Genomic DNA, 27,897 nt, shown 5'->3' on the forward strand with positions numbered 1-27,897 from the left:
AAAGTGTAGAGAGATTTACGAGGATGTTGCCGGTAGTGGAGAATCTTAGCTGAGGACAGATTGGATAGGCTGGGTTAGTCTTCCTTGGAACAGAGGAAGCTGAGGGGAGACCTCATTGAGGTGTATAAAATTGTGAGAGGCCTAGATACATAGTGGATGGAAAGAGCCTATTTCCCTTAGCAGAGGGGTCAACAACTAGAGGGCATAAATTTAAAGTAATTGGTAAATGGTTTAGAGGGGAAATTTCTTCACGCAGAGGGTTGTGGGGATCTGGAACTCACTGCCTGAAAGGAATGGATAGTGGTGTTTTCAATAAAAACAGTACCTTGAATTACATGCATCAAATTCTGCTCTTCATTTGTGCAACAGACTGTCACCTAGTGCAATGAATGCCATCTTGGTTGCAGCATTCAGAAAGAAATAGGACCATTCATTAAGGATTAAAAAGGAACAGAAAAAAAGCATAGCCTTGCTACCATAAAAGTAAAGATAGGCCTAAATATAAGCTTAACCTCATCCTAATCGAAGCCAAAGCGAGTGCAAGAGTAATAATTCTTTTATACCGTACTTTTTCTTGCTTACAGTAAAAAGTAAAACAACTCTAGAGAAACCCAAAAAAAGTAAGACGGATGCTAAAGTTTATTTCTTCAAGTTGCATTTAAGAAAGAAAAAGAAAGTTTAAGCTTTAGTTGTTTGTCTATTATAAGTAACACTCTGATCAACAATATGGTTCTTTTAAAAACTGCTTCACCAGTTCTTCATTCATTTACAATAACGCACACTTACTGACTCAGTAAGATTTTGGCACTTTACAGGTCAAGTGAAAAAATCCAAATAATGTACAAATATATTACACTTTTCACTAGCATACCTGCAATAATTTGATTACAAAAAATAAAATCTTGCATGTCATGGTATGTTAAACAAATTTACAGTTTGACATCACTGTAATAAACATACTATTTTGTCCACTGACCAGAAAACAAAACATAAAATTTTACATGAAAGTAGAATATAGGCCCGTCGAAAAAAAAAAATTCTAAATCAAACTTCAAGTCAAGTACTTGCAAGACTAGCTAACTAGATCCAACACTTCCTCAAAAAGGTGACAGGATGCTATTTACAAGGTTCATTTTACCAGTTCTTGAACAAATTGCTCCAGTTGGACCAAGAGCACAGGAAGCCATTAGATTATGGATGAAAGCGTTATATGGTGGAGAACAGATCCAACAATAGCCTTTTTCATCTCATTAAAATCTGCTTAGAGAAAAACAAAATCTTGTGGCTCTCCTGTCTGAATGTGCAGTTCTTCCACACTCCACACAAGAGTTCCCAACAACAACCCAATCCCAATAGTTCTGGCGGACCACTAACAGAGTATCATGTAATCCTAGTTAAAAATTCTCAGCATCCTTTCCATTTTTTCCCCCATCCTCATTTGAGGTACAGTTCCATAGAGACCCTCCAGTACTGTTCAATTGATTACTTTCAAGGCTCACCGCGAATAATGTCCATGTAGTGGAATTGCCCAACTGTTCACGGTCAAGCCCAATTCTCTCCCCAGCCAACATCCACACAAGGACACTTCCAGCAGGGGCTGCTGGGCAGTAGTCAGGAGTGGGCATTCACACAAATTCTCTGATTCAGGGGCACAAATTTTTATGGCTCAGCTACTGACCAGAGACATTGGAGGAGCACCCAACTCAGTTTATTTACTTTCCTTCTATTACTCATCATACTCGGATGGAGACAATAAGCAGGTCTTTGGCAGTGCCAGGCAAGAAAGCACCACAGTTTCATTTTTGGAAGACCTTGAGAGTCTTCAGTACAATAGGAATTCTATCACCTTTCATAGTTTTCCTTGCACCTGTGAAAGTGCACTAGCTACTTCTGTATAAAGCACTTGTGACTTATATAAACTTTGATAAATTTCACACTCCTTCCCCCTTTCCGCAAGCTCAAATCTTAACATCCATGTTAATGCTCAAAATACAGGGCTAGACTTTCCACTAGGTGGCCATCACCAAAAAAAAAAATAGGCCTTGTTCCAGCGATGTAGGACATCACAGCCTTACTGATCGCTGGTACAAGGCCCATTTTTTTTGGTTGTACGATTTTCCACTCGGCCTTAGGCCGGCGATGTGGAATGGGCAATGTGATTTTTCAGCGATGTCACGATCACCCACCGAAAACGGAAGTAAAAAAAAAACGCGTTTTGGAAGGTCAGGGGTCATCACACATGCTCAGAAGGCAGAGAGTGGAGAGAGAGAGAGAGAGAGAGAGAGAGAGAGAGAGGAGTTGCAGAGGAGAATTATTTATTTTAGAAGAGTTGGGAGGTATAAAAACGATATAAATTGAACTACATTGTAGAAAAAATATTAGTATTATAATTTAATATAGTAAAATATCATTGGCGTGTGACTCAAAAGGAAAAAGGCAAAACCCTTCAGTGCTGAGGCGAACGAGGCCCTGGTCAATGTGGTGCATGCCAGGTGGGCCGACTGGACACGGGGTGTGCATGGGAAACCTCCACCCAGTGTCTGCAGAAAAAAATGACTCAGATTATCCGATGAGGTGAGGGGGCCTGACCAGTGCCAAAAACGCTGGAATAGTTTGGTGGCAGCAGCAAGAGTAAGTTGCATTTTATATTCTAATGATGCATGCAAATTTTGATTAGAACATTGAATTTAAGTTTGTCTTTTATTGTATTAATTAATTCAGCCATGCTAATAGCAAGTTGCATTTTCCATTTCAAAAAGCTTTTACCGATGTATGCAAATTTTGAATCGAGCATTGAATCTGCTGCACTGAATTTAAGTGCGTCATTCTTAAACGTATTATCAAGTCAATTAGCTTATGCCATGCCATGCTATCTTCCCATTTGCAGAAGAAGATATCTATCAACCGGGCAGAGCAGAGGACGACCCGGTTTGGGGGGGGGGGGGGGGGGGGGGGGGGGGAAAGCCTCACCTAACCTGGAGTCTCGTGAGTAATGTGTCAAACAGTATTAAAAACATTAAAAACTTAAGTAACGCATGTAATGTCCTGTAATTATAATGCAATATACTTGTGATGTACTCTTGATATACTAATGATATCATGTCAGGCCATGCATGCAGCCCTGGTGCATTAGCAGCAGGGGATGTAGCCGCTACAGCTTTATGGGGTAGTGAAAAGTATTGAGATGCAACGTCTCTTGGTAATGATCACCGTTATGTTCTAATAAGTCCTTTAAAAATGTAATTTGCGTTTTTAAGGCCAACCCGAGAATCGAGTGGCACTGCAGCCATCCCCTGCACCTTCACCAACCACCTCGGAGGAGGAAGAGGAACATCAGCATTCAAAGGAATCAAACAAAGAAAACTTTCCTCACCTCAGAGTAGGACGAGGAGCAGGAGGAAGATGATGACAACCATTATATCCAGAGCTGCTGGAATCGACCATTGTTGTGGGTGGTGGGGTGTGTGGATATGAACCTGCGGTCATTTCCATTGAGCAGGAAGAGGCACCGGGACCAAGCAGTGTTCAGCTGGTAATGACAAGGTGCAATATATTGCGAACGCCGACCCAAGGAAGGTCGGGCAGCGAGGTGAGCAATCGCCTACGGTAGAAGGGCAGACGGAATGCTTGATCTCCTGTGCAGGGAGACGGTCGCGATCTTATCCAGGTGTTCCATGAGTTCTCCATGAACTGGAACCAGTTCTCCACAAACTTCTCCAACTGGTCTCACATGCAAACAGAATTAGCATGGTAGATCTTGGAGGGGATGAGAGAGCAGACACCCGCAACCAATGCCCTTCGGCATGCATTGCTGACTGGACACAGTACTGCACCCCAAGGTGTCGTGTCGGCTCAGAGTGTGACCCCGAGCACTCAAGCAAGTACGGAGGATACAGTTCCTTCTGACTCGGAAAACGAGCCTCAGGCTTCGCCTTCCACTCAGTCACCTCCACCACAGCAGGAAGTCTTGTGGTTATCGAAACTTGGGGGGCTTATTTTTCCGGTGATCTTTCTGGCCTAGATTCCACTCTTTGCTCAAAATGGGCGACAGAGGTCCATTTTGGGCGATATATGGGCCATAGTGCCCATTTCCTTCTGTAAAGGCCAGGAAAAGCAACTATTTCACAGCGATGTTTTTGGCCTTCCATCAGCCTGGCCTTGTGATGGCGATGAGCTGAAAGTTGGGATGGGCCTTGTGTGGGCGATCAGATCGGCGAAATGAGCCGAAACTTGGGGGCTTATTTTTCCGGCGATCTTTCTGGCCCAAATTCCACTTTTTGCTCAAAATGGGCGAGGGGTCAGTTTTGGGCGATATATGGGCGATGTGAAGTGGAAAGTCTAGCCCTATAGCTATCATAATGAAAAGAATGTGTAGGACATCATAAATATAAAAAGTTTTCATAAATTACCAGTTCTAAGGTCATAGTCACAATGTGACTGTCATTCATGTGTCAAGATCGGGATCGATCTTTCCTCAAATGTGGTTGGACCTCAATGGCCAGCCCAACCTGCGCAGTTCTTAGAATCCTGCCATGAAGCTTATACCCTTCCTGCACTATTTTTACCACAGTACCAGGTAATGTATCCACAGATGGAACACGCAAAACTATTTCATGTTCAGCTAAGCTGTACTTGTGGCCAATTGAACTCATCTTCTCCAACCCATGTTTGGCAAATATTTTGCAAAGTTTTTCATCAATCAAGCATAATCCTTCATAGAGGTTCTTCACAGTTGGATTGGAATTAATAAAGTCCTCCTCTGTTACACTCTGTGTGGTCTTCTCTAGCATATCGGCCACTGCTAGGATATCTTTACAAAAACTTTGGATACCTAGTGAGAAAAAGGGCTTTTATTCACCATGCATTTGAACTGCTGAATTAATATTTCAGAATCAAATTTGTTTAAGATGCTATCTGTTTCTGGCTTGCTGGGATTGGGAATTAGATCAAGACAAGCCAAGATTCCCAACAAGTCATTTCTCACTCGAATCAAATCTAACAGCAAAAGCACAAGCCTTAGTCAGGCTAAGTAGTAGCTGAAAGGCATCCAAGAATGTTGATTATTTGACATTCATAAACTCAAAAGTACACCAAGATAATTAAAAAAAGAAAACCGAACCCCCAAATTAGCACCCCTCCACCCCCGCAGCTACTAAATGTGCCAACTTATGCTGGGGAAAAAGGGATAATTTTAGTGTCAGCAGCCTTTCATATCGAAGTGTAGGTAGATTATTTAACTCAACCACAGCAGATATCATGTCAGTAATAGACTAAGAATCAAGCCTGCAAGGCTATTATTATACCAGGTGGTTATTTAGTGATAAACATGGAGAACTGCAATGTCTTTTAAAAGAGCTTGCTTGCAGCTAACTGATATCTGAAATCTTCAATTGTGTCAGCTGCTCATCAAAATTGAATGTTTCTATCAGGTTAGAGCCATTCTTTTGCACGATGCAACCATTATATGTATTCTCCACCTTTGCACTAGAAAATCTGCTCACCATATATCCTAGCATCTTCGACACACTTTCGGATTCTTCGATTGGCAACTTCAGCATGGGCTACAACTTTCTGATAGTTGTTCTATAAAACCAAACAGGAGATGCAACAGACACTTTAAACATATTTGAAAAATAAGAATCTTCATACAACTAGGACACTGAATAATAAATTGTGTATTCCATTTTTATCCAGGGCTGGTTGTTTTAAGTCGATAATATCCTAGTTTACAAAATTGTTTATTGAACAGCTGTTAAAATATTGGTATTAATGAGTATAAAATAAAGATATTATGGAATAGGAATTGTGCGCGCAGTTAACTCACTATATATTGTCCAAATAATCCAAACGTAAAATCACTTTGCTGCTAAAGAAGTCCACTGTATGAACTCACTGAACCATCAATGACCAGCGAGCAACTAATCCATAGGACCCAAAAGATCTGAAGTACAATCTTTTGCCTGTGCGGAGTGAGCTGATCACAACCAGTATTGGATTTGACCAGAAGGCTGACACTCAATGTCTAGACTCAGGCATGGCAAACAGTCACTAGGAAGAGATGCTGAGGCTGGCCAGCATCAGTGAAAATGCATCAAGCATGGGTTTTGATGTGCTCGAGAGAGCGATCGCTCAAAATATTTTAGGAGGAAAATATGCAAAATACTGACAATTTGACAAATTTATACTGTCATATATAAGCCACTCATTTAAAAAAGGTGAAAAGTTATGCAATTGTTCAGTAGCTTATTAAAAAATTGCAACCAATTCCCAGTTTGCCACCATTTTTCACATGAAGTTGGCTTGCTTTGTTTAGAATCAAGAGCTTGTTCTCAACAAACTCCTGACAACACACCTTCAACTTCAAGAATCAGAGCCCCTGCAACTCCATTTCACAACAATCGCTCAGCCACCTTGATGTTGCCTGCAATGAGCATTCGGATGTTCCGGTGCAGAATCCAAACTTCCGATGTTCCATACAGGTCTGAAATTTGGCTTCAGGAATACAATTCAGTTATTAGAATGCAAGGTTATAATCCAGCACACTTTCAAAAAAGTCACTTTTTAAATAACATTTGCTCACACCAGTGTTAAAAACCACCTATATTTTCCATACTTGGGAACCAATAGTAAATTAGTTACATACAAAATGATTTTCCAAACTAATTTCACATTTGAATTCTTAGGAGGTAAATCTGGATTCTGATCGGTACAATTACAATTCAATGCCAATAAGGCCGATCAAAATTTATAGTACCAAAAACTGATAAGATTGAAAAATTTTGTTGGCCAATGGTAATCACTATCTTGCCAATTCTTTGGGCCACTTTACTATTGGCCAATATATCCAATTATGTGGGAATCTTTTGGCACAAGATTTAAAGCAATCTTGCCAAGATTTAAAGCAATGTTATTGGCCAATAACAAAAGGAGGCGATTGTACTGAATGTTACTGTCAAGTTAATCTCATTGGTTGCTGGTGTGCACATGACTGATCAAATCAAACACTGCATCATCCAAAAGGCAGCCCAGGGATTCAACGTTCTTTAGTTTCTGTGGTAAATAAATAATGACAGATTCCCTCCGAGCCACCACCATTGCTGCAAATTTGCTAGAATTCATTGAGGATGTAACGAACAGGGTGGATAAAGGGGAACCAGTAGATGTGATGCATTTGGACTTCCAGATGGCATGTGACATGGTGCCACATAAAAGGTTACTGCACAAGATAAAAGTTCATGGGGTTGGGGGTAATATATTAGCATGGATAGAGGATTGGCTAACAAACAGAAAACAGAGTCGGGATAAATGGTTCATTCTCTGGTTGGCAACCAGTAACTAGTGGGATGCCGCTGGGACCGCAACTATTTACAATCTATACCAACGACTTGGAAGAAGGGACCGGGTATAACGTAGCCAAGTTTGCTGACGATACAAAGATTGGAGGAAAAGCAATGTGTGAGGACACAAAAAAATCTGCAAAAGGACACAGACAGGCCAAGTGAGTGGGCAAAAATTTGGCAGATGGAATATAATGTCGGAAAGTGTGAGGTCATGCACTTTGGCAGAAAAAAAAATCAAAAAGAGCAAGTTATTATTTAAATGGAGAAAGATTGCAAAGTGCCGCAGTACAGTTGGACCTGGGGCTACTTGTGCATTAAACACAAAATATGCAGGCACAGCAAGTGCAGGAAGACCAATGGTATCTTGGCCTTTATTGCAAAGGGGATGGAGTATAAAAGCAGGGAAGTCGTGCTACAGTTATACAAGGTATTGGTGAGGCCACACCTGGAATACTGCGTGCAGTTTTGGTTTCCATATTTACGAAAGGATATATTTGCTTTGGAGGAAGTTCAGAGAAGGTTCAAAAGGTTGATTCCGGGGATGAGGGGTTTGACTTTTGAGGAAAGGTTGAGTAGGTTGGGCCTTTACTCATTGATGTTAAGAATGACAGGTGATCTTATCGAAACATACAAGATTATGAGGTGGCTTGACAAGGTGGATGCAGAGAGGATATTTCCTCTGATGGGGGGAGACTAGAACTAGAGGGCCACCCATTTAAATCAGATGAGGAGAAATTTCCTCAGGGCTGTAAATCTGTGGAATTCGCTGCCTCACCGAGTTGTGGAAGCTGGGACATTGTCTATTTCGGTCTTAAATTTATTCTGTTTCTTAAATGATAAAAGGTAAAAGGGATTATGGGGAGCGGGCAGGGAAGTGGAGCTGAGTCCATGATCAGATCAGCAACGATCTTATTGAATGGCGGAGCAGGCTCGAGGGGCTGTATGTTCTACTCCTATTTCTTATGTTCTTAAATACCAAGCTCAGAAAGTGAGCAGCATTTTTGACCAGCTTTGCAATACATGGCTTACTTCAATGTTTGTCGAGCTGCCAGCTTAATTCAGCTTTGTCCATGGGCTATTAACCCAGCTTTGCTCTGACAGCTTGTTATACCCAGCATGTGTTCTTATTCTTCTGTCTGCTTTTGCATGTTGGAAGAAATTGTTCCAGTAATGTAAAGTCCAAGTACTAAAGCACAGATATTAATTCCTGCACTATTCATCCTCGCAGCCTCAGTGTGACTGTCAATTTACTGCATGGAATTGCATGCGGAAAGCACAGAATGTGGCTAGATTAGGGTGTCAAGTCAGCCCTGACTGCCACGAGTCAACATTATCTGCATCAGGAGATAAAAGACCCTCCTGGTACATTTGAGGCAGTCCCTGAAGATTTTTGATGCAGTATGACATGATGCTTATAGTCAATGAAAGTGTAATACTAATCTTTCCACAAGCTCCCCACTCCTTCCCAGATGTTAATAACCCAGTAGTCACAGTACAAAACTGACTAGAGTTAGGCGCTAAATTAGAACTGGCAATCATGCACAAGCGCCAGAATGATGCATGGTGCAGGAATTGATCAAATGTCTCACTCAAGCAGCGTACAAAATACTCTGGTTGTACAGATAAGGGCTTATGGAATGCTCCATTTTTGGAGAAGAACATAGAGCTCTTCACTTGCATCTCTGGCCAGAAAATTTGTCCTGGGGGTACTAGTCCTGACACTGGGTGGATGGGAAAAAAAGTTCCACTGCCAGCATGGATTTTATTGAACTTAAAAATTCATGCATAAATTGGTCATAGATAGATACAACAGTGGAAGTTTATCCAAGCACTCTGATCCTCTGTTGTACATCTTTGAGATATTAATGTAACGATATACACACTCATTTACTCATTAGGCTAAATATTGAGCTAAACCTAAAAAGTGCTACAAGTGAAAGGGTAAGCAAATTTAGAGTTTGGCACTTAAGGCTTACTTGTGTGATCCTTCCTGAGCAATTAACTGCTCCCAGAAAAGGTTAAAGTTGAGCCCTTCAATTTCCACTAGGTGAGCAACTTAAGCACTACTAAAAAGTGTGCACACATGGGTGACAAACATGGTAGCAAATAGAGGCTTGGCTGCAGATTCTATTTTGGTCACAATCACTGTCAAAGTGAAACTTGCCTGCAGGGTTCGGTATTCTTTATCCAACGCATTCACTTTGAGTTGCAGCATTTTTTTACTGGCACACGGACTAGAAATTGTCTTGCAGTGAATTGCATTTTCAGTAATACACTTGGGAGTCTTTGCAGAATCCTTTGGAGCATGATTTTCCTCAGTCTTTTGTTGGAAAGGAGTAGCAGAGAGAGTCAAGAAACCCCTAGAATTCAAACATATTATTCCACTTAATAAATAATTTAGAAAGAAACTTTCATTAAAATTATGCCTTGATGTCCTTAACAGATTTTAACTTCCTGCACCAATAGTGTAGCCTCAGAGTACCGTCTGCCAGTTTACTGCCCAACTCAGGCTCATTGTGTTGTGCACTTGTGTATTCCATATTAATAGACCAGTAGTTCTAAACTAAGGGATAATAAAGTTCATAATTAATGCAAAAATCAGAACTAAAATTAAACATTAAATTTCAAAATTGTGTTTTCATATCTTCAAATCGCACAAAAAGAGTGTGGTATAAATTGAAGCAGTAATTCATGAATATACGCAGTGAGTAGCTGGACCACACAAATCAAGAAAGTCCCAGATTTCACCCCTGCTGAGTTAGTTGGGGAAGCAGTAGAAACGCTATAGCTGGGCTTTATAACCAATAACCAAAGGGCTTTTAAAGTGAACATGCAAACAAATAAGGACAGGGAAAATAACAGCCGGTCGGCCCAGACCCCTTTTACCATCGTGCTACTCACAAACCATCATCCTTCTCTTCTCTCTCCTCCCCCACCCCCCAGTATGGTGCATATCACAAACCATCACTGGTGTCCCCACCCCCAAGATAATCAATTTGAAGAATGTTGGCATGGACACTGACTGCAAGCCCTGCTTTTTTTCCCCCCAAATAGTGCCATGGCATCATTTACATCCACTTGAACAGGCAATGATTTAACATCTCATCCACAAGACAGCACCTCCCACCCTCAGTATTGTACTGAAGGGTCAGTCTAGATTACATGCCCAAACCAGAGGATATGAAACACACTACATAAATTCAAGTGGTTTTCTCTTTACACTGTTCAAATACTAAACAGGTCCCATTTAAGTTGAACCTCGAAGTTTCACTTGATGGAACAGCAGGATTTTGCTATTGTAGAAATACACAAAGAAACACGGATTATACTTGGAGAAGGCGGTGGGCTGATCCTGCCAAGAAGTTTTTTTTCTTTTTAAAAGTCTGACAGTTCTAAACTACACTCCTGTTTCACTTTGAGCTGGGGGGAAAGAGAAAGAGCTAACTCCCCTGCTCTTCTTCGAAATACTGCCATATGATCTTTTACAGCCACCCGAGAGCAGATGGGGCCTCGGTTGAACATCTCATCTAAAAGACGACAGTGCAGCACTCCCTCAGTACTGCATTGGAGTGTCAACCTAGATTTTATGTGCTCAAGCCCCTGGGAGACTTAATCCCACAAACTTCTGACTCCGAGGAGAGAGTGTGCTACCCACTGAGCATCGGCTGAGACAGTTGTGTGCTAACTTTTTATTCTTACTAAGAAACCTTAAGGAAGCATGTCAAAGGAAGTCAACATCCTTTAATCCTCCACCATCACCACTGTTCCAACAATACTAGGTAGTTGGGGGCAAGGGAAACAGAAGGAGTAAATTGTAAAAGCAGTATTGCATATTTTCCAGCAGTCTGTCTCCCTTTAACAAACTCATTAACATTGAAAGAAGCCTCTATTCTTCTGGGCTTCCACAGAATACAACCAGTATTGTCTACTGGTCAGCTTGAATAGTGAATCCTACTGAAAACAGCCTTCATTAGTTTTTTTAAAAACTCATTAGGGCTAATTTCTAGGATTGTTGAATGCATCCTCACTGATTTTATTTTTTGAATCATCTCATCCTTTACTTGGTAGAGGATATACAAGCACAGCTGCCAGTAAACAAGGACAGGACAATGCAGAACTGCCCTTTCATTTGAAAAGCTATTGATACCCAGATATAATTCAAAATCCTGAACCCATTCCAGTGTAGTCAAGCGCAATACTTTTGATACACCCAACACTTTACTGCAATCAGCTCCAGTAATTTCTGCAGGGGCTCTTCTGATCTCCCACCGTACGCTCAGTAGAAACTTTGGTTTATGCTTCAGAGTTTCGATCATCCTCCTGTTGGAGTGAATAATTATTTGGGAGGGGGGGCAAAAAGATGGAGGAGAGAAAGAACAAACCAAAGGCGGTAGGTACATTATTGTAAAAAAATCCAATTCTGAAAAAAGACTACCATTCTAAAAAGGTGCAATGGATACAAAAGAGGTGGTACAGAAATACCTCAAAGGCAGAACAAACACGGTTATTTTTCACAACTAAAAATGTTAGAACCAAACCTGTGTTGGATACCCTGCATTTAGGTTGAACGTCAAAAATGTGAACAGTTTAAAAAGTCTCATCTACCAACTGTGAATTTTAAAGTCACTAACAGTACGTGCAAAGGAGTACATACACGATGTCTGCCTCCCTGTAATTCTACACCTGATACCTTATAAGGCATTGAAAAAAACAGCTAGATTTTGAGAGCTATAATTCAAACAGCACTCACGGGATTTTTTAGTGTACCATAAATCAAAGTGCCAAATACTGTAGTACACATCCTGGTAGTCTTACCATCAGATAAATTTACTTAACGCAGGACTACACTGATTGCTGCACCAGTTTATCTGGTGAATAGATGCCACGTAGACAAGGGAAATCCCATGTTCAATCTCAAATGAGGTGATCTCAGCCAGGGGAAAAGATCAATTGAGCTTTCTGCTTCCAACTGCACATTGGCGTGTCAATTTGGTGCCACCCCGTTTTGGGAGTCAAAAAGTGTAATTTTAATCCCCCTCCAGATCTGAGCACATAATCGAGGCAGACACTAGCGAAATAGTGATGGAAGGCTGCATTTCTGGAGGTACTGCCTTTTGGAGGCAACATTAAACCAAGGCCCCATCTGACTGTTTAGGTTGATGTAAAAGATCCCATGGCACCAAAAAGCAAGTTCTCCCATGTATTCTGGCCAAACAATAACCTTTAGAAACTCAATGTATTTTGTTTTAACCAATACCGCCAAAAAATGTTCTAATTCACTGTTTGCAGGATGCCAAAACAATGATTGCACATCAAAAGTAATTTTCACTGGCAGTGAAGTGCTTAGAGAGATCCTGAGGTATCCATTGCCTGCAAGAACCATAAAAGGAATCAATCCTTTATATGAAAGACAAACAAAAGTTACTCAATACATTAGCGGAATTACATAAGAACATAAGAATTAGGAACAGGAGTAGGCCATCTAGCCCCTCGAGCCTGCTCCGCCATTCAACAAGATCATGGCTGATCTGGCCGTGGACTCAGCTCCACTTACCCGCCCGCTCCCCACAACCCTTAATTCCCTTATTCGTTAAAAATCTATCTATCTGTGATTTGAATACATTCAATGAGCTAGCCTCAACTGCTTCCTTGGGAAGAGAATTCCACAGATTCACAACCCTCTGGGAAAAGAAATTCCTTCTCAACTCGGTTTTAAATTGGCTTCCCCGTATTTTGAGGCTGTGCCCCCTCGTTCTAGTCTCCCCGACCAGTGGAAACAACCTCTCTGCCTCTATCTTGTCTATCCCTTTCATTATTTTAAATGTTTCTATAAGATCACCCCTCATCCTTCTGAACTCCAACAAGTAAAGACCCAGTCTACTCAATCTATCATAAGGTAATCCCCTCATCTCTGGTATCAGCCTAGTGAACCGTCTCTGTACCCCCTCCAAAGCTAGTATATCCTTCCTTAAGTAAGGTGACCAAAACTGCACACAGTACTCCAGGTGTGGCCTCACCAATACCCTTACAGAATTGTACTGTGCTCCCTGATGGCTGAATGGACAAATGCAATAGCGAATCTTATAGACCAAGGTCACAGCCCCTGATTTGTATTGAATAAATCCATCTCAGTTTGGCACCAGATAAATTAGTTACAACTGGCTTTAAAGTCCCCTCCCCTCCAGGGAAACACCACATAATGCCCAACTTACATACTTCCAATTGCTACCCAGCAACCCTTGCAGAAAATGTGCATACTTAAGAGCACGAGGTCAGGCTTGGCTGCGATGGTCCCTGAAGATCAAGCATGCCACTAATGGTCATCGTCCCTGGTTATTTATGAAGAATAATTACTTGGACAGGTTGATGGAGAAAAAAAAGTATCATCCTAATCTCAAATAACCCACTCTGCAAACAAAAAAGCTGTACCTTACAACATGTTGTTTTGAAAGTCCCAATATGAAATAGCACACTGTCCAGGCTACAAAGCAAATGAGTAATCAAGGTCAGTGGAAGATATGACAGTTCTGCAGTTGCATACCAAATAACAGAACTGCATTTCAAAATATGAAATGTTTCAGGGCGTTTGTGGAACCTGTATTTTAAATGTATTAAAAACAAAACCAAAGGCTGTGTAACAGTGCATTAATATAAAGAAGAAATAGGAGGAGTAGGCCATTTGGCCGTTCAAGCCTGCTCCGCCATTCAATAAGATCATGGTGGATCTGATCAGGGACTCAGCTCCACTTCCCTGTCCGCTCCCCATAACCCTTTACTCCCTTATTGCTCAAAAATCTGTTTATCTGCACCTTAAATATATTCAACGACCCAGCCTCCACAGCTCTCTGGGGCAGAGAATTCCATCGATTTACAACCCTCTGAAGAAATTCCTCCCCATCTCAGTTTTAAATGGGCGCCCTCTTATTCTAAGACTATGTCCCTTAGTTTTAGTTCCCCTATGAGTGGAAATATCCTCTCTGCATCCACCTTGTCGAGCCCCCTCATTATCTTATGTTTTGATAAGATCACCTCTCAACTCCAAAGTGTATAGGCCCAACCTATCCTCCTTCATCTTCAGAATCAACGTAGTGAACCTTCTCTGAACAGCCTCCAATGCCTTCACAGGCACCAGCACCACGATCCGCTACATTTTCCCCAGAAGTGTCCGTGACTGAGAAAATTCCCATTGTAAGCCTCAGTCCCAAACATCTGTGCTTACTCAAAGAAATCTCCAGCTACTTATTGTACACTCGATTTTTGTCCCTCCACCCCAAGATACACTCTACACTATAAATACAAGAATAGATTCTTTAATCTAAAAACAAGCTTTTGCTTCCGAGAGAGCAGTTACCCAGCTGCAGGATGGCTATTGTTTTCGAGCACAAAAGGACTTAAGAGGACCAGCTTCAAAAAGGCACATTTTATATCGCGCACAAAATTACTGGGAATAAGCTGTATTCGTGATTAAGGAAAGATAAATATTTAAATCCGGGTCCGGTTTTCGTAGAAATAGATTTCAGTTTGATTTATTGGCTTCAGATACCGCCCCCCCCGGACTTCGTTTCCTGCTCTGTGAAGAAAGCAAAGCGCCTACGTGCGGAGCAGCACGATTCGATAAGCAGCTGCGAGCTGCGCAGGATCGCTTCCAAATCCCGGTCGGGGTCAGGCTTCATGAAGCAAGCGTGTCGACATTGCACAGGGGATCACCATGGAAACGATGGAGTTTAGCGGGGTAGTGAGGGAATGATTGATCATGCCAACTCCCACTTCCCAGAAACGACCATCACCCACCCCAGTAAATAAATGTCCTTCAGATTAGACAAGTGTTAAACGAGTAAAACCCTTTTATCTGAAACTCCCGACAGGTAACACCCTCGCATCCGAGTCAGATGGTTACTGCAGAGCAGAGGGAGTGCTGACCTGTCGGGAGGTGCTGTCGTTTGCAGGAGACATTAAACCACTATTTCAAAGAACAGGGGAGTTATTCCCGGTGTCCGGATCATTATTTATCCCTCAAATCAACATCACTAAAAACAAACTCCATAATAACAACGAATGGATTGACGCGAGTCCTCCATCACTCCAATATACACACAGGTTTCATGTGGGCGACTGAAGACAGAGCGAGCGGTGGATTGTTCCAGCTTCATACCCGCACCTCAGGACCCGGGGAGTACCCCGCCACGGGGAGTACCGGGCTCTCCTCTTTCCCTCTCCCCCCGGGGAGTACCGGGCCCTCCTCTGCTCGGGGTGGGGGAAAAGAGTACCGGGCCCTTCTCTCTCTCTTCCTCCCTCCCTCCCTCCCTCCCTCACCAGGGAGTACCGGGCTCTCCTCTGCCCTGGGTGGGGGAAAGAGTACCGGGCCCTTCTCTCTCTCTTCCTCCCTCCCTCCCTCACTCACTCACCAGGGAGTACCGGGCCCTCCTCTGCCCTGGGTGGGGGAAAGAGTACCGGGCCCTTCTCTCTCTCTCCCTCCCTCCCTCACTCACTCACCAGGGAGTACCGGGCCCTCCTCTGCCCTGGGTGGGGAAAAGAGTACCGGGCCCTTCTCTCTCTCTCCCTCCCTCACTCACTCACCAGGGAGTACCGGGCTCTCCTCTTTCCCTCTCCCCCCGGGGAGTACCGGGCCCTCCTCTGCCCTGGGTGGGGGAAAGAGTACCGGGCCCTTCTCTCTCTCTCCCTCCCCAGGGAGTACCGGGCCCTCTCACCCCTCCCTGAGCTGGCCTCGGCCGGCGGTGAGGGGTGGGGCGGCGGGGCCCCTGCTGAACGTGGCCGGTACCGAGCCGCTCCATCGCTCTGCCGGCCGGGAGTGGGAGGGAGGGATCAATCCCTGGGAAAGCCTGCAGGCGGGGGTCTCACTAACTGGAGAGCCGAGGCCCGAGCCACAGATGGCGAGCCCTTGGTGCGGCTCACTCACTCACCTCCCGTGCTTCCACGGTGCCCAGATCACCACATTGCCGCCTGTCCGGGCCGCCAGCAGATACATGGTGGACATTGTCACTTAGCGTTCGTTCGCGGCTTGCTCACTTTATACCCTTCCCAGCCCCGCCCCCGGATCCAGGCCGTGCACGGCATGTTGGGTGTTGTAGTCCGTACCGGGACACCAGGCGGACTACAACTTCCGGCCACGTCACGTGCCGTGCTCCTGTGATTGACACCTCACCTGATCAAAAGTACAACACCGCCAATCTGAAACTAAACAATAAATGCTTTAAATTCTGTCCAGAGAGAAACAGAGTGAACGTTTCAGATCGATGATCAGAAATGGAAGACCCTGTCTTTTGTTGTCCCATTACCACCGCCTTTTGCCTTTTGACCTCCCGTCAGCTGTGGCCCTGTCCGGATGACAAGCTAATTCTCTTTGGCGACTTTAATGGCAGAGTTGGAAAGGACACAGATCTATGGAGAGGAGTGATTGGCAGGGAAGGGGTCGGGAAAACCAACTCCAATGCTCCTCCTGACCAAATGCTCAGAACATGGTATTGTCATAACCAACACCTTGTTTCGTGAGAAAGACAAGTACAAGGCCTCCTGTCAATACCCTCGCTCCAAGCACTGGCACCTGCTAGACTATGTCATTGTCCAAGCGAAGGACCGCAAGGACGTCTGTAACACTCGCACCATGACAGGAGCTGACGACTGCTGGACTGACCATCAGCTAATCCGCTCTGATATCTCCATCAACGTAGCCTCAAAACGACAGGGGCAACAGAAATGCTGCCGCAAAAAGATCAATGCTGAAGCACTCAAAAGAACCTGCAAAGAAAGCCCTACTCAGCCAATCCCTCACAGACAACCTGACGACCTCCAATGAAGCGGAGCCGCAGAGTGTCCATAGTGCCTGGTCTGCCCTCAAGTCCACCATAATTAGTACCTGCGAAGAGACTCTTGGTTATTCTACCAGAAAACATCAAGACTGGTCCGATGAGAACAACCAGGAGATCCAGGAGCTAATAAATTGCAAACACAAGGCATTGCTGAATTGGAAACAACTCCACAACTCGATTGAAAGAAAGCAGATCTACAGACAACTGAAGGCCGAGGTCCAATGAAAAACTTCTGACCTAAAGAACAAATGGTGGGTCGAAAAAGCGCAGGAGATCCAGCATCTAGCTGACAATCATGACGTGCGTGGATTTTTTAGCGCAGTCAAGTCCACCGACGGCCCAAGCACTCGAGGTCCTATACCACTGTGAGCCAAGAACCGAGAGGTGCTCATCAAGGACAGAGAGGCAGTCGGTGCCTGCTGGAAGGAGCACTTTGAGGATTTTCTCAACAAGACTCTGTCTTTGACGTAAGTGTCCTTGACTCCATCCCACAGCATGTTACCCGTCACCACCTTGGCACAATCCCAACGTGGCACGAGGTTGAAAAAGCCATCCAACAACTGACAAACCAACAAGGCCAAAGGAGCAGATGGAATCCTTGCCGAAGTACCAAAGCATGGTGGAGAAGTACTCTTGGCATGAATCCATAACCTCATCTCTCTGATCTGGAAGGAGGAGTGCATGCCAGGGGATCTCAGAGACACCGTAATCATGACCATTGGGACAAGACTGCGGTAATTACAGAGGAGTTTCCCTGCTGTCTGCCGCAGGAAAAATCATCGCAAATGGAATGTTGGCCTTTATTGCAAGGGGGATGGAGTATAAAAGCAGAGAAGTCCTGCTACAATTGTACAGGATGTTGATGAGGCCACACCTAGAGTACTGTGTACAGTTTTGATGTCCTTATTTAAGGAAGGATATACTTGCATTGGAGGCAGTTCAGTGAAGGTTCACTAGGTTGATTCCAGAGATGAGGGGGTTGACTTATGAAGAAAGGATGAGCAGGTTGGACCTATACTCATTGGAGTTTAGAAGAATGAGAGGTGATCTTGTTGGAACATAAGATATTAAGGAGGCTCTACAAGGTAGATGCAGAGAGGATGTTTCCACTCGTGGGGGAATCCAGAATTAGGGGGCATTGTTTAAGAATAAGGGGTCACCCATTTAAAACTGAGATGAGGAGGAATTTCTTCTATTAAAAGTTGGAAATCTGTGGAATTCTCTACCCCAGAGAGCTGTGGAGGTGCAGTCATTGAACAATATTTAGGGTGGAAATAGACAGATTTCTGATCGATAAGGGAGTGAAGGGTTATGGGGAAGAGGGCAGGGAAGTGGAGCTGAGCCCAAGATCAGATCAGCCATGATCTTATTAAATGGCGGAGCAGGCTCGAGGGGGCAAATGGCCTACTCCTGATCTAAATTCTTATATTATGTAATCCTTCTCAACCATCTCCTCCCAGTGGCTGAAGAGCTCCTTCCAAAGTCGCAATGTAGAATCCACCCACAACGGACATGATCGTCACTGCGCGACAAACCCAAGAAAAATGTAGGGAGCAGCATCAACCTCTGTACATGGCTTTCTTTGACCTCACAAAGGCCTTCGACTGTTGACCGTGAGGGATTATGGACAGTCCTTCTCAAATTCAGCTGTCCTCAAAAATTCGTCACCGTCCTCCGCCTGCTTCACAATGACATGCAAGCCGTGATTCTTACCAACAGATCCACCACAGACCGGGGTCAGGTAAGATTTTGTCATCGCACCAACACTGTTCTCAATCTTCCTCGCTGCAATGCTTCATCTCATCTTTAACTTCACTCCAGCGGGGTGCTTGTTAATCTACAGGACAAGTGGGAAATTGTTCTACCTCCGACACCTCCAATCCAGATTCAACCTCTGTCATCGAATTACAATATGCAGATGATGCTTGCGTTTGTGCACATTCGGAGTCCGAACTCCAAACCATCGTTGACACCTTCACTGAGGCGTACAGGAGTCTGGGCCTCACATTAAACATCAGCAAGACAAACGTCCTCTACCAACCTGCACCCACCACACAATACTGCTCCCCAGTTATCAAGATCCATGATGAGACCTTGGATAACGTGGACCACTTCCTATACCTTGGGAGCCTATCAGCAAGGGCAGACATCGATGATGAAGTTTAACACCGCCTTCCGTGTGCCAGTACAGCTTCGACCGCCTGAGTCTCAAACCCGGCACTAAGTTCATGATCTGCAGAGCAGTAGTGATACCCGTCCTCATATATGCTTCAGAAACATGGACTATGTACAGTAGACACCTCAAAGCACTGGGGAAGTACCACCAAAGCTGCCTCCGTGAAATCCTGCAAATTTATTAGCAGGATAGACGCACCAACGTCAGCATTCTCTCTCAGGCCAACATCCCCAGCATCGAGGCATTGACCACACTCGACCAGCTCCGGTGGGTGGGTGGGCCACATTGTCTGCATAGAAACATAGAAAATAAGTGCAGGAGTCGGCCATTCGGCCCTTCAAGCCTGCACCACCATTCAATAAGATCATGGCTGATCATTCACCTCATCAGGCCTGATATTAGACTTCCGAAACAAGCATTCTACTGAGTTACGTCACGGCAGGTGAGTCCCAGGATAGCAGAGAAAACACTTCAAGGACACGCTTAAAGCCGCCTTGACAAAAATACAGCATCCCTACCGACTCTTGGGAATGCTTGACCCCAGACCGCTCAAAGTGAAGGAGGAAAGACATCCGAGAAGGCACTGAACACTTCGAGTCTCTTTGCCGGGAGCACGCGGAAGCCAAGCACCCCACCCACCCGTCCCTCCAACCACTAACTGCCCCACCTGTGACAGAGACTGTAGATCCCGCATTGGTCTCATCAATCACCTCAGAACTCATCTTAGTCATCCTCAACTCCAGGGGACGGCCCAAGAAAAAGCACACTTGCCTCTGAGTCAGAAGGTTGTGGGTTCAAGTCCCACTCCAGGGACTTGAGTATTTAAAAAAAAAATCTAGGCAGACACTCTGGTGCAGTACTGAACGTGTGCTGCACTGTCAGAGGTGGCGTCTTTCAGATGAGACGTTAAGCCAAGGCCCGATCTGCTCTCTCAGGTGGACGTAAAAGATCCCATGCATTATTTCGAAGAAGAGCAAGGGAGTTATCCCCAGAGTCCTGGCCAATATTTATCCCTCAATCAATATAACAAAAAAACATTATCTGGTCATTATCACATTGGTGTTTGAGAGAGTTTGCTGTGCGCAAGTTGGCTGCTGCGTTTCCCACATTACAACTGTGACTACACTCCATATTGGCTGTAAAACAATTTGAGACGTCCAGTGGTCGTGAAAGGCGGTATATAAATGCAAATCTTTCTTTTACCATCATCGCTTTTGTCATTTAATGAGTCCTGCCCTCTACCCTTTTACAGACTTTCCCTTTTGTTCTTTCCTCCTGTCTTTGCCCCTTTCTCTTGCTTATAAACGCTTACATTTCTAACTTCTGCCAGTTCTGACAAAAGGTCATCAACCTGAAATGTTAACTTTCTCTCTTCACAGGTGTTGAAAATTTCCAGCATTTTCTGCTTTTATTTTAGCCCTTTCACCTCCTCCCTTCCCACTGCCAGGGCCCCAAACATTCCTTTCAAGTGAAACAGCGATTCATTTGTACCTCTAGACATCCATTATAAGCTTTTCCCATCATACGAAACAATTGCCGGGTAGTTTTGATTAAGGAGAATATTACAGTGCTGGAGAATGGATATCCTGGAAGGGTCAAAGACAGAATCTATTTGTTTAGAGTTCCGAAATAAGAGAGGTGCCAGTAAACTACCAGGTGTATTCTATAGGCCACCAATTAGTGGGAGGGATATAGAGGAGCAAATTTGCAGGGAAAATACAGAAAGGTGCAAGAACTATAGAGTAGATGTGGGAGCGAAAACCCTTATTTCTGAAACGCTTCGGCACAGCCTAGAGCAATCGAAGAGGGTGAAGATTGAGGTTTGGATCGAAACAGGCTGCTAGACGATATGGAGCCATTTAACCATTCAAATGTGTCTATTTGATCACCTGTGTGTTTCCAGTACTTAATGGTGGTAGACGATTGAAGCAGTTTGACTTGATTTCGAGAGAATAGTGGCTGGTCATTTATCTGCATGTTAACTATTTGTGAACATCGATACTATCTATGCATGGAACAAAGAAACACCTCTGCTGATCACCTGGTTTGTGTACAGTAATTCATGACATCATCTGTATGTTAATTATTTGAATGTACCATTTGTTACTATGAGAGGAAACGACCTGGTTTGAGTACAGCAATTCAGAAAGCAGTTAGTCGTGATTTCAGGACAATGTCATTTGAGTCTACATCATCTGCATGTTAATTGTTTGTATGCAAATGCAAGAAAACAAGAGTTCAAAGACTTTTTAGGCATAAGAGATGGAACAGGTTTTTGTCACACGAGACACCGGACATTCAGAAGGTTTATCATCATCATAGGCAGTCCCTCGGAATCGAGAAAGATTTGCATCCACTCTTAAATGAGTCCTTAGGTGGCTGAACAGTCTAATACGAGAACCACAGTCCCTGTCACAGGTGGGACAGATAGTCGTTGAGGAAAATATAGAAACATAGAAAATAGGTGCAGGAATAGACCATTCGGCCCTTTGAACCTGCACCACCATTTAGTATGATCATGGCTGATCATGCACCTTCAGTACCCCATTCCTGGTTTCTCTCCATACCCCTTGATCCCTTTAGCCGTGAGGGCCACATCTAACTTCCTTTTGAATATATCGAACGAACTGGCCCCAAATACTTTGTGGCAGAGAATTCCACATGCCCACAACTCTCTTAAGTGAAGAAGTTTCTCCTCATCTCGGTCCTAAATGGCTTACCCCTTATTCTTAGACTGTGACCCCTGGTTCTGGACTTCCCCAACATTGGGAACATTCTTCCTGCATCTAACCTGTCCAATCCCGTCAGAATTTTATATGTTTCTAAAATCCCCTCTCTTTCTTCTAAATTCCAGTGAATACAAGCCTAGTCAATCCAGTCTTTCTTCATATGTCAGTCCTGTCATCCTGGGAATCAGTCTGGTGAACCTTCGCTGCACTCCCTCAATACAAGAATGTTCTTCCTCAGATTAGGTGACCAAAACTGGACATAATATTCAAGGTGTGGCCTCACCAAGGCCCTGTACAACTGTAGTAAGACCTCTCCGCTCCTATACTTGAATCCTCTTGCAATGAAGGCCAACATGCCATTTGCCTTCTTCATCACCTGCTGCACCTGTATGCCAACCTTCAATGACTGATGTACCATGACACCCAGGTCTCATTGCACCTCCCCCTTTACCAATCTGTCACCATTCAGATAATAATCAGCCCTCCTGTTTTTGCCACCAAAGTGGATAACCTCACATTTATCCACATTATACCGCATCTGCCATGTATTTGCCCACTCACCTAACCTGTCCAAGTCACCCTGCAGCCTCTTAACATCCTCCTCACAGCTCACACGGCCACCCAGCTTAGTGTCATCTGCAAACTTGGAGATATTACATTCATTTCCTTCATCTAAATCATTAATATATATTGTAAATAGCTGGGGTCCCAGCACTGAACCTTGCGGTACCCCACTAGTCACTGCCTGCCAATCTAAAAAGGACCCATTTATTCCTTCTCTCTGTCTGCCAACCAGTTCTCTATCCACTTCAGTACATTACCCCCAATACCATGTGCTTTAATTTTGCGCACTAATCTTTTATGTGGGACCTTGTCAAAAGCCTTTTAAAAGTCTAAATACACCACATCCACTGGCTCCCCCTTGTACATGCCACTCGTTACGTTCTCAAAAAATTTTAGAAGATTTGTCAAGCATGATTTCCCTTTCATAAATCCATGCTGACTTGGACCTGTCACTGCTTTCCAAATGCGCTGCTATTACATCTTTAATAATCGATTCCAACATTTTCCCCACCAACGATGTCAGGCTGACCGGTCTATAATTCCCGGTTTTCTCCTTTTTTTAAAAAAGTGGGGTTACATTAGCTACCCTCCAGTCCATTGGAACTGATCCAGAGTCGATAGAATGTTGGAAAATGACCATCAATGCATCCACTATTTTTAGGGCCACTTCCTCAAGTACCTTGGATGCAGACTATCAGGCCCTGGGGATTTATCGTCCTTCAATCCCATCAATTTCCTGAACGCAATTTGCTGACTAATAAAGATTTCCTTTAGTTCCTCCTTTTCGCTAGACCCTCGTTCCCCTAGTATTTCCGGAAGGTTATTTGTGTCTTCCTTAGTGAAGACAGAACCAAAGTATTTTTTCAATTGGTCTGCCATTTCTTTGTTCCCCATTATAAATTCACCTGATTCTGACTGTAAGGGACCTACATTTGTCTTCACTAATCTTTTTCTCTTCATGTATCTGTAGAAGCTTTTGCAGTCAGTTTTTATGTTCCCTGCCTGCTTACTCTCATATGCTATTTCCCCCCTCCTAATTAAACCATTTGTCCTCCTCTGCTGAATTCTAAATTTCTCCCAGTCCTCAGATTTGCTGCTTTTTTTGGCCAATTTCCTCTGCCCACCTTTGGCTCGTTTGCCGTGAAGGGGTTCCGAGTGGAGCGCTTGCTTTGGGAGTTTCGTGTCTGGCATGCGGACAATGTGGCCTGCCAAGCGGAGCTGATCATGTGTGGTCAGTGCTTCAATGCTGGGGATGTTGACCCAGTCGAGGACGCTAATGTTGGTGTGTTGTCCTCCCAGGGGATTTGTAGGATCTTGCGGAGGCATCGTTGGTGGTATTTCTCCAGCGACTTGGTGTCTACTGTACATGGTCCATGTCTCTGAGCCACACAGGAGGGTGGGTATTACTACAACCCATGAGGTGTGTGTCTCACAAGCAGCCACTGGAAATCGGAACAAGCAGAAAGTTGGCTTGTGAAGTGTTTATGTCTCAGTAGCATTCATACTGGGTTTGTTTAGTATGAATGTTTAAGTAAAAGACCTGATCCTGCCATTACTACAACTGAGTGTGTAATTCGACATTTAAAGCAACAAAGCGAAAAGCTGTACAACAGTAGTGATAATGGAGGATTTCAATTATTCTAAGATAGACTGGGATAGTAAAAGTGTAAAGGGAAGAGAGGGGGAGGAATTTCTAAATTGTGTTCAGGAGCACTTCCTTGATCAGTACACCAGTGACACCCACATTTCAGGAATAAAGTTTTTTTTTTAAATCACTCCTGCCTTCCACCCTATTTATCCCAGACCTTCCCTTTATTTCACTCCTACACAACTCCCATCCCTCTTTTTCCCTGGCTCTGTACTTGGTTAAAAACTGTTAAATCTCTAACTTCTTCCAGTTCTGATGAAAGGTCATCAACCTGAAATGTTAACTCGGTTTCTCTCTCCACAGATGCTGTCTGACCTACTATTTCCTGCATTTTCTGTCTTTATTTCAGATTTCCAGTATCTGCAGTATTCTGCTTTTCTTCAACTATCCAATTAATGAGTAGTGGGTATAGCCACTCAGAACAAGGGAAGATGCCTCAGTGACTTTAAGCTGGAGCCATCTCCGCCAGGCTGAAACTACAGGGATTTCAGGGCGGAGAGTAGGGTAATGATACATTTGCACAGCGCTGATCCTGACCTCAGGACATCCCAAAGTACTTCACACCCAATGAAGTACTTTTGACTTGTAGTCACTGTTGTAATGTAGACAAATATCGATGATAAAAATACTCAACTGGGGAAGAGCTGATTTCTTTGATTTTAGAAGGGACCTAGCACAGGTAATTTGGAAAAGACAATTGCAGGTTAAAGCAGTAATGGAGCAATGGAAGGCATTCAAGGAAGTGATAGTTCAGGTACAAACTAGGCATATTCCTTTGAAGAGAAAAGTTAAAGTATCCAAAGCTAATATGACTGGATGACAAAGGAAATAAAAAAGATAAAATAAAACAGAAAAAGATTATAGAAAGTGTTATGTATATAAACATTGTAACTGTGTAAGACTTGCTACCAGAGGGCGCAACTGTTGGAGGTCCAAGGGTCATCGGCACACCTCGTTCAAGGGAGTATAAAAGGTTGTCTGCCATGCTGCTTAGGCACTCTGGTGTTATATTAAAGAGATTAAGGTCACATCAGTTTTAGCTCACAGTACCCAGTCTTGTGGAGTTCTTCAATACCTAACAGAAAGCACAGGAGGGAATTGAAAAAGTTAATATGGGAGGTAGAGAGGATACAAGAAAAGATTAATAGGCAACTTTAAATTGAATGCTAAAACATTTTATAAACATATAAAAGTGTAAGCAGTTAGTTAGGAAAAAAGTTGGGCCTACTAAAAGGACCCCTTGTCCTAGGGGGAGTGTTTGCTAGTGCTGTTGGTGAGGAGTTAAACTAATATGGCAGGGGGATGGGAACCAATACAGGGAGACAGAGGGAAACAAAAAGGAGACAAAAACAAAAGACAGAAAAGAGATGAGTAAAAGTAGAGGGCAGAGAAACCAAAGGCAAGAAACAAAAAGGGCCACTGAATATAAAAGAGCTGCAGGAGGGGTAAAAACTAAAAATCATGGTTTAAAAACTAGGATGAAAACACTCTACCTAAATGCACGCAGCATTCGAAATAAAGTAAATGAGTTGACGGCACAAATCATTACAAATGGGTATGATTTGGTGGCCATTACAGAAACATGGTTGCAGGGTGGCCAAGACTGGGAATTAAACATACAGGGGTATCTGACGATTCAGAAAGATAGGCAAGAAGGGAAAGGAGGTGGGGTAGCTCTGTTAATAAAGGATAATATCAGGGCAGTTGTGAGGGATGATATTGGCTCCAATGAATAAAATGTTGAATCATTGTGGGAGGAGATTAGAGATAGTAAGGGGAAAAAGTCACTGGTCGGCGTAGTTTATAGGCCCCAAAATAATAACTTCATGGTGGGGCGGGCAATAATCAAGGGAATAATGGAGGCATGTGAAAAAGGAACGGCAGTAGTTATGGAGGATTTTAACCTACATATCGATTGGTCAAATCAAATCGCAGGGGGTAGCCTGGAGGAGGAATTCATAGAATGCATACGGGATTGTTTCTTAGAACAGTATGTAACAGAGCCGACAAGGGAGCAAGCCATTTTGGATCTGGTCCTGTGTAACGAGACAGGAAAAATAAACGATCTCCTCGTAAAAGATCCTCTCGGAATGAGTGATCACAATATGGTTGAATTTGTAATACAGATTGAGGATGAGGAAGTTGTGTCAGAAACGAGCGTACTATGCTTAAACAAAGGGGACTACAGTGGGATGAGGGCAGAGTTGGCTAAAGTAGACTGGAAACAAGGACTAAACGGTGGCACTATTGAGGAACAGTGGAGGACTTTTAAGGAGCTCTTTCATAATGCTCAACAAAAATATATTCCAGTGAAAAAGAAGGGCGGCAAGAGAAGAGATAACCAGCCGTGGATAACCAAGGAAATAAAGGAAAGTATCAAATCAAAGACCAATGCGTATAAGGTGGCCAAGGTTAGTGGGAAACTAGAGGATTGGGAAAATTTTAAGCAACAGCAAAGAATGACTAAAAAAGCAATAAAGAAAGGGAAGATAGATTACGAAGGTAAACTTGCGCAAAACATAAAAACAGATAGTAAAAGCTTTTACAGATATATAAAATGGAAAAGAGTTGACTAAAGTAAATGTTGGTCCCTTAGAAGATGAAAAGGGGGATTTAATAATGGGAAATGTGGAAATGTGTCTTCACAGTGGAAGACACAAAAACCATGCCAAAAATTGCTGGTCATAGGAATGTGGGAAGGGAGGACCTTGAGATGATCACTATCATTAGGGAGGTAGTGCTGGACAGACTAATGGGACTGAAGGTAGACAAGTCCCCTGGTCCTGATGAAATGCATCCCAGGGTATTAAAAGAGATGGCGGATGTTATAGCAGATGCATTTGTTATAATCTACCAAAATTCTCTGGACTCTGGGGAGGTACCAGCGGATTGGAGAGCAGCTAATGTAACGCCTCTGTTTAAAAAAGGGGGCAGGCAAAAGGCAGGTAACTATAGGCTGGTTAGTTTAACATCTGTAGTGGGGAAAATGCTTGAAACTATCATTAAGGAAGAAATAGCAGGACATCTGGATAGGAATAGTGCAATCAAGCAGATGCAGCATGGATTCATGAAAGGGAAATCATGTTTAACTAACTTACTGGAATTCTTTGAGGATATAACGAGCATGGTGGATAGAGGTGTACCGATGGATGTGGTGTATTTAGATTTCCAAAAGGCATTCGATAAGGTGCCACACAAAAGGTTACTGCAGAAGATAAAGGTACACGGAGTCAGAGGAAATGTATTAGCATGGATAGAGAATTGGCTGGCGAACAGAAAGCAGAGAGTCGGGATAAATGGGTCCTTTTCCGGTTGGAAATCAGTGGTTAGTGGTGTGACATGGGGATCAGTGCTGGGACCACAACTGTTTACAATATACATAGATGACCGAGAAGAGGGGACAGAGTGTAGTGCAACAAAATTTGCAGATGACACTAAGATTAGTGGGAAAGCGGGTTGTGCAGAGGACTCAGAGAGGCTGCAAGGAAATTTGGATAGGTGAAGCGAATGGGCTAAGGTTTGGCAGATGGAATATAATGTCGGAAAGTGTGAGGTCATCCACCTTGGGAAAAAAAAACAGTAAAAGGGAATATTATTTGAATGGGGAGAAATT

At 43.5% G+C, this 27,897-nt stretch overlaps 1 protein-coding gene across 1 annotated transcript; it reads right to left on the minus strand.

Annotated features, from left to right (window-relative positions):
- Positions 1–2,949: 2,949 nt before the first annotated feature.
- LOC139262995 (grpE protein homolog 2, mitochondrial-like) lies at positions 2,950–16,377 on the minus strand. Its single transcript, XM_070878425.1, has 4 exons — positions 16,262–16,377; positions 9,505–9,700; positions 5,502–5,583; positions 2,950–4,831 (listed from the first exon to the last, which is right to left on the minus strand). The coding sequence occupies exons 1-4, from the start codon at positions 16,333–16,335 to the stop codon at positions 4,452–4,454; spliced, it is 732 nt and encodes a 243-aa protein (XP_070734526.1). The 5' UTR covers positions 16,336–16,377; the 3' UTR covers positions 2,950–4,451.
- Positions 16,378–27,897: the final 11,520 nt, after the last annotated feature.

Source organism: Pristiophorus japonicus, chromosome 4, assembly GCF_044704955.1.
Source record: "Pristiophorus japonicus isolate sPriJap1 chromosome 4, sPriJap1.hap1, whole genome shotgun sequence".
NCBI classification, from domain to species: domain Eukaryota; kingdom Metazoa; phylum Chordata; class Chondrichthyes; family Pristiophoridae; genus Pristiophorus; species Pristiophorus japonicus.

Excerpts from the sequence above, each read along its gene's own strand:
- LOC139262995 (XM_070878425.1), bottom strand. The coding sequence starts at position 16,335 with ATGTCCACCATGTATCTGCTGGCGGCCCGGACAGGCGGCAATGTGGTG. Across the intron at positions 9,701-16,261 it reads GCACCGTGGAAGCACGGGAG|GGGTTTCTTGACTCTCTCTG; the intron begins GTGAGTGAGTGA and ends TTTGAATTCTAG. Across the intron at positions 4,832-5,501 it reads CGAAGATGCTAGGATATATG|GTATCCAAAGTTTTTGTAAA; the intron begins GTGAGCAGATTT and ends TTTTCTCACTAG.